Source organism: Gavialis gangeticus, unplaced genomic scaffold (assembly GCF_001723915.1).
Source record: "Gavialis gangeticus isolate Ggan-Ray unplaced genomic scaffold, GavGan_comp1, whole genome shotgun sequence".
In the NCBI taxonomy this organism is placed as follows: domain Eukaryota; kingdom Metazoa; phylum Chordata; order Crocodylia; family Gavialidae; genus Gavialis; species Gavialis gangeticus.
The window spans coordinates 62,846,241-62,852,696 of record NW_017729022.1 but is presented as its reverse complement, the minus strand read 5'-3'; the positions used below and the strand labels follow the sequence as shown (position 1 = coordinate 62,852,696).

The following is a 6,456-nucleotide window of genomic DNA, read 5'->3' as shown; positions in this document are numbered from 1 at the left end:
ACTAAAGTGAGTGGAGGGACCGGAGTGGGGGGTGACCCCTCTCAGGGGTCCAGCTTTGTACAGGTATGTACTGGGGGTGGGGGGTTGGTCTGCACATGCCATACAGGTGTGAGCATCTCTGCCGGGCGAGCAGAGTTTCACAGCTCTCCCTTGTCACAACCAGGGACAGCGAGGTGGGAAGGGTGGTGGGAAAGGAAGGGATGTGTGTGGAAGAAAGGTGTGGCAATGTGGCAAAACAGATTTACTCTTAGCACAGGTGCTTAACTTGGTGATAACACTGCCTGAATTGTGGAGAGGAGCTTGATGTGTGTGCAGGCCTTTCTTCTCTTCTCTGCCTATTAGGCTGTAGAAACATTTCCAGGCAAACGGAAGAGAGAGAGACTGAGAGGCATTGCTGCTAAAGGGGGACTCAATTCCAGCAGGGGAACACCGCAGGCAGCTGATAACTTCCCCTCCCACTACACCCCCCTACTGCTTGAGTTATGTTTGTTGACCAGACAAGAGAGGAAGCTGTAACAATGTTCTGCATCTTCCACCTCAGCATCTGAAAGCACTTTGCAAGCCTTAATTTAGCCTCAGCACCCCGTGAGGTGCTTTTTACCCTCATTTCACAGAGGAGGAAACTGGGGGCCTGGTGAGGCATGATACACAGAAACTGTTTGCTCCAGGGAGATGAGGTGAATCAGGAATAGAACTCAGAACTAATGTCCACTCCCACATGCCAAGTGCTAAGCTATGCAAGCTACAGCCAGGTTGCCCCCTGGTCCTGCCAAGCTGCTCTCTGCAAGAAAACATGGTTGCTTATTTGCAGAGGGGTTATTTTTAGAGTTTCTGCTTTAATTTCTAATAGACTTTAGGACTGCTGAGATTAAATTAACTTAAAGCCCTGCAAACTAGGACCTTATCATCACCAGCATTTCAGAGCAGGGTCATCATAGGCAGAGAGTGTGTTTCCCTCCATTCCACCCTCATCAGCCTCTTTCAAACTGAATACCAGGCTCACTCCCTGTTTGTGGGCTGCTCTGTGATCTCTCTGGTGAGGGAGGTGCCACATCATCATTGCCCAAAAGACACTGGGAGAAAGAGGAACAGCAATTTGGGGCAGACAGGGCCTAAATTGGCCACAGAAAGTGAATTCCCTTGTTACTGTAGGGGCGTTCCCTCCAAATCAAGCCTGCTGCTGTGCATGCCAGGCCTGCAGACACCAAGGCTGTCATCTAGCAAGGTTTACAAATGTCCAGTTCACTCACTACAGTCAGACAAATAGGTTTAAAGATACAGGCTCTGTCACTCCTCCCCTCATCTGCCATCCCTACACATTTTTTCCCCAGTGGTATTGTGCACTTTAGTCCCCAGGCTACTTTGCTCTAGCAATGGTAGGTTAATGATCTTCCTCCAGTTCAGGAAAGACACGTCAGAGTGAAGTGGTCAGTTACTGGACCAGACTGGGCTCGGCTGGAGATGTGTTCCATCCCATCAGTTATAGGATGATTTCACTCAGAAAACGAAGATGCGTATCTGTCAGAAGATTAACAGCAACAGATATTTTTCATCCAAATCAATTCTACTTGTGCTTAGTGAACTAATTTTGATTGCGTATATAAGCAATATCCCAAGAGCCACTAAGGCACTAGGTAAGAGTCCCATTTATTCTCCCAAAACTGCTGTTGTCCCACTTTACACTCAAAAAGTAGTACCAGCTCAGGAGCTTGAAGGATTTATTTTGTTCTGGAGCCTGTTCTTCACTGGAGAAGGTATCCTTCCAGCAAGAGGAGAGGGTGGGTGCACAAGGAGTGGAGTTTCAATGGTGAAGATGCAGAGGATGAGCTCTGAATACCTTTTCTCTCACACCTGTCATCTCCCCTGCCATGCAGGTATCTCTGGGAAGAGCCAGATCCTTTTTGCTCTTGTCTTCACAACCCGTTATCTTGACCTATTCAACACCTTCATCTCAATTTACAACACCGTCATGAAGGTAAGGTTGTGTCAGGAATGCTACTCCAAGTGACTGCTTTAGCTCCTTTGTGGAGTTACCTGACAGAAGTAAAGGAGAGATTTATATTGAATCAGTGCTTCCATTTCTGGGAGAAGGGGGTGATTCCATCTTCACCTCCACTTTCTACAAGGCTCCAAAGTTACACTGGACTGCCATTTACACCAAGAGGGCCCAGCTAAGATTCCCTTGGAGACCCTGGTCTCCCATTCACCAGACACACTGAGGAACAGCCTGCTCACCACAAGGGCCGAGCAAGTTGCTTCTACAGAATTGCTAGTACCACTGAGACCAGGAGCAGAAGAGTGTGACTCAAGCCTAGATGGTAAGAGTATTAACACCTTGAGCCACCAGGCCAGCACCTCCTGTAGGGCTTTATATAGCTAGAACAAACCTGGATCTCCTACACACCAGTACAAAGCACTAACCCCTTGAGACACTGGCTCAGCCACTGCAACATCCCTAGCACCAGGAAGGAGAAGAGATAGTCATGGAACCCATCCAAGGTCTTTGACAAGGTGGTGCAGAACCATAATCCCTAGCACCTTGCCTCCAACCAGCATCAGCACTGCCTTAAAAGCAGGTGTTACCGTTAGCACTATCTTAAAAGCAGGTCTTGACGGAGGTGAGCATGCAGCAAGTCGGTTCGTCAAGAAGTGGAGAAGGCACAATGGAATATGAGAAAAATATTTTGTTCTTCTGCCTACCTCCACAGGTCATTTTTCTGCTGTGTGCCTATATCACTGTGTACATGATCTATGGAAAGTTCCGTAAAACATCTGACAGCGAGAATGACTCTTTCCGTCTGGAATTCCTCTTGGTCCCCGTCACAGGCCTGTCGTTCCTGGAGAACCACAGCTTCACTGCTTTGGAGGTATGGAAAACTAAAAAGTGAAGGGGCAGGGGACGGAGGAAGGGGAGAGGATTAGATAGTGGCCACCCGGTGGGGGCTTAATGTCCTCAAAATAGGATGAAAGAAATGTTCTTAAAGCAAACCTTGTGAAGGAGAGGCCCAGAGGGGCAGCTTTTGAAGGTAGATGCTTCTCTGTACTACACAAAGAGCAGGGTAGGCTTCTTCTGGCTTACATCAGTCTTCACTCAGAATGGCTACACCTGTAGGTTTGTGCAGCACAGCTCCAGCTGCATACATAGCTTTCTGTCCAGAGGGCACTAATGGGGACACCAGTCCGTCCCAGCACTGACAGTGGTTTATTGACCAGTCAACAACTTCTAGTCCCAAGGAATTGGAACAACAGCTGCACCTGCTTTCAGCAGGACTTGTTTTATTAGCCAGAAGACCTGTAAAGATGGTTGCAGCTTTTTTTTTTTTTTTTGAATGTAAATACTTCCCTTTCCCCAAACAAAAGTCTAACCGACTCAGAACCATTGCAGGGGACACAGGGCCACAGCCTACATGCACCCACTTAAGTACCAATCACCCTCCTCCTGCCCCTTTCCATCCCACTGCTCGTTTCACACCTCTGCTAGATCTAGTCTTAAGATAGGTTGCAGGTGCCTATGGGCAAGGATGGTTCATACAACAGCCCGCATAAAGAGCTGCAGTTTCTGAATGAAAATGTTGAAGGCTCCTGGAAATTAATGCTATTCTTCTAAACCTGGGGTGTCAAACTCATCTGGCCCCACAGGCAAGAGAAAGATCACTGGGTTTGGTCTGTAGGCTGAACTGAGTCCAACTCTCTGCGCAGCGCTTGGTCTGCCTGTGCACCACAAGCACCAGCCCAGGGGCTTGCTGGACACAGCGCATGGGCTGGACCCAGTCCTGCAGACAGCACTGGGGATCCATCTGAGGCACTGCATGCAGCCCATACTCTGGAGCCCCTGCACCATGGGTAGTGCTGGATCCAGCTTGTGTTCACAGGCAGCACATACTGTGTGCCAGCCCCAATTGCCACGTGCGCACAGTGCCAGGGCCAGAGCCTGTGCATGGGATTGGTTCAATAACCCATAGGCCATATTATAAAGCATCATGGGCCCAATCCAGCCTGAAGGCCATATATTTGACACCTATTCTAAGCCATTTCTCTTTTCTCATAGATCCTCTGGACCTTCTCCATCTACCTGGAATCAGTTGCTATCCTTCCACAGCTCTTCATGATCAGTAAGACAGGAGAGGCAGAGACCATTACAACACACTACCTCTTCTTCCTGGGTCTCTACCGTGCTCTCTACATCGCAAATTGGATCTGGCGCTACCACACCGAGAACTTCTATGACCAGATTGCTGTGGTTTCTGGGGTGGTACAAACCATCTTCTACTGTGATTTCTTCTACCTTTATGTCACCAAAGGTAGGTAGGGAGCCAAGAGTGGGAGGTTGGGACCTGGAAGAGAAGTATTATCTACTCAGCAACAAAAAATGTCTATGGGAGGGAGGGGTACATGTGATCATTTTTTTAAACAGACCTTAGAACAAGTCATGTAGCAGGTTGTATTGGTCTTTACCCTTCTGCAGAGCTGCAACTCATCAAACAGCTATTATGATGCATAAAAACACTGGAGGGAAAGTTAAGGTTGTAAAGTCAAGTATCCAAGTTCAGAAATTCCAAAAGTGCTGCTATCTGCGCAGCCCAGCCTGCTGGCATTAAAGCATTACAAGGCAGCCTTTAATTACATGAACACATACCATTTTTTTCCACTGGTCCCTTCATCATTCTATGCACAGGAGGAATAGTGCTAACCAAGCAGCTGTTTGCTATTTTATATTTCTCATTCAGTATGGGGCCCCAAGCTTTTACTGCATACTATGTAAATCCCATTCTAAATACAGAGTTAATGCCCTCGTGGGTTTTTCTGTGGCTCTCATCCAAGGGTCCACAGCTATTATCAACACCTCTACAAGGTAGGGATTTTCTCCATTTCAAATGTAGGGAAAATGAAATTCAGAAATGAAAGCCAAAATTGTCAAAACTGCCTACTGATTTCACATTCACACTTTCACATGCCCCTGGCCTAATTTTTTTTAAAAAACCACTTCATTTTTAGTGTTTCATATGTTCAGAGAACAGCCAATGCTGCTGTGGATGCTTGGGGGCATTGGCTGTATTTGGTTATAGCTATGGGTACTTGACATTTCTGCAAATCAAACCCCAGGGTCACAGGCTGGGCAGAAAATAAGGAACACAATTAGCCAAAAATCACTGAAAAGCATAGTTTAAGTGACTTGCTTTGCCTCTCACAGGAATTCCCTGGCAGAATGTAATCCAATTTTCCAAGTGTTATTTAACTACATGCATCTCAAGACCCTCTTTTCTCTTGCTTTCCCCAGCCCCATTCACCACACTTTCCACATTCTGCAAGAGGCACAGGATTTTACAGCCTCTTCCAGGATACTACCCTGAACATATAAAGCAGGTCCACCCTCAGGCAAGAGTGCAAGGGGAAAGCGCTTATAAAAGCTATTGTAATGCACATTGTACAGGCACTGATAATTAGGACATTACCTAACTTTTGAGTCTTTGAATTTGCAACCTTAAAAATGTTTGGGTTTTGTTGTTTGGTTTGTTTTTTAATGTTTGTAATGTCGTAGGCTTTGAACATAGCAAACTGAAAAAAAATCGTATGATCCTCAGCATCAGCAATTGGCTTGAAACTATTAAGTCCACAGCACAGGCGTCTGCTGCTGTAGCTAAGGAAGTAATCTGATAGCAACAGCAACATGTCATCCTCAGTGTGGACCAGCCACTAGAGGGGATAGAAGATACTTTGCCAGTGAGTTGTGCTGCTACACAGTGATACAGGCTGGAGCAGTGGTGTTTGTGATTCAGAAGTGACAGATTTGCTCCCAGACTCTGGAGGGAAGCATGCCTAGTGGCTTTATATCCTTTCTTCTCTTGCTCACAGCCTGTCTATTCCACACTACAGTCCATCTCTGCTTCTCCCCACTTTCATCACCAACACTCAAGAATTCCCCTCCCCACCTCACCTCTGCAAACTAATCAAATTGTTTCTTCCTTTCCATAGTACCTAACCAGGATCAGGGGCACCATTAGTAGCATATGGAAGCGTCATTTCAGCTCCTGTTCCCCAGGAGTGGGAAACAGTCCCAAGCTTGCAGGAAAAGCCATGCTCAGGTCCTACAGCCTGGAGCTGGAGCATGCATAAGTCTTTGAATTGCAACTGCTGAACATGACTCTACTTGGGGTGCTGACAAGTGATGTTTTGTCACACAGTCAGCCCCTTGAAAGCACTCTACTGCTGCAGAGTGCTTTAAAAAAAAAAAAGTGCCTGATCACACAACAAATTAACCATCATATAAATGAGGGTTTAGATGAAGGCACTCCAAAGCATCTTCATTAACTTCTGTCAGTTCGTGTGGGAGTCTGTAAGATGGGAGGGGGAGGAAGCTGTGAGCTGGGGTTTGTGCGGCCTGTGCTGGAAGGGGAAGCAGGTGGATTGGAAGCCCCACACCGAGGTAGGGAGCTCCACTCCACCCCCCCCTTGATT

General features: G+C 47.0%; 1 protein-coding gene and 1 long non-coding RNA gene across 2 annotated transcripts in view; one reads left to right on the top strand and one right to left on the bottom strand.

Annotated features, from left to right (window-relative positions):
• The window catches only part of KDELR3 (KDEL endoplasmic reticulum protein retention receptor 3), a 15,773-nt gene that overhangs the window by 6,224 nt on the left and 3,093 nt on the right, over window positions 1-6,456 (top strand). Inside the window, exons 2-4 of the mRNA XM_019515201.1 lie at window positions 1,875-1,975; window positions 2,709-2,867; window positions 4,049-4,301. Of these exons, the coding sequence (XP_019370746.1) occupies window positions 1,875-1,975; window positions 2,709-2,867; window positions 4,049-4,301 (513 nt within the window). The remainder of the gene's footprint in view (window positions 1-1,874; window positions 1,976-2,708; window positions 2,868-4,048; window positions 4,302-6,456) is intronic.
• On the bottom strand, window positions 1,704-4,010 carry LOC109296009. Its single transcript, XR_002096876.1, has 3 exons — window positions 2,990-4,010; window positions 2,701-2,856; window positions 1,704-2,034 (listed from the first exon to the last, which is right to left on the bottom strand). It is a non-coding gene; the product is annotated as an uncharacterized LOC109296009 (long non-coding RNA).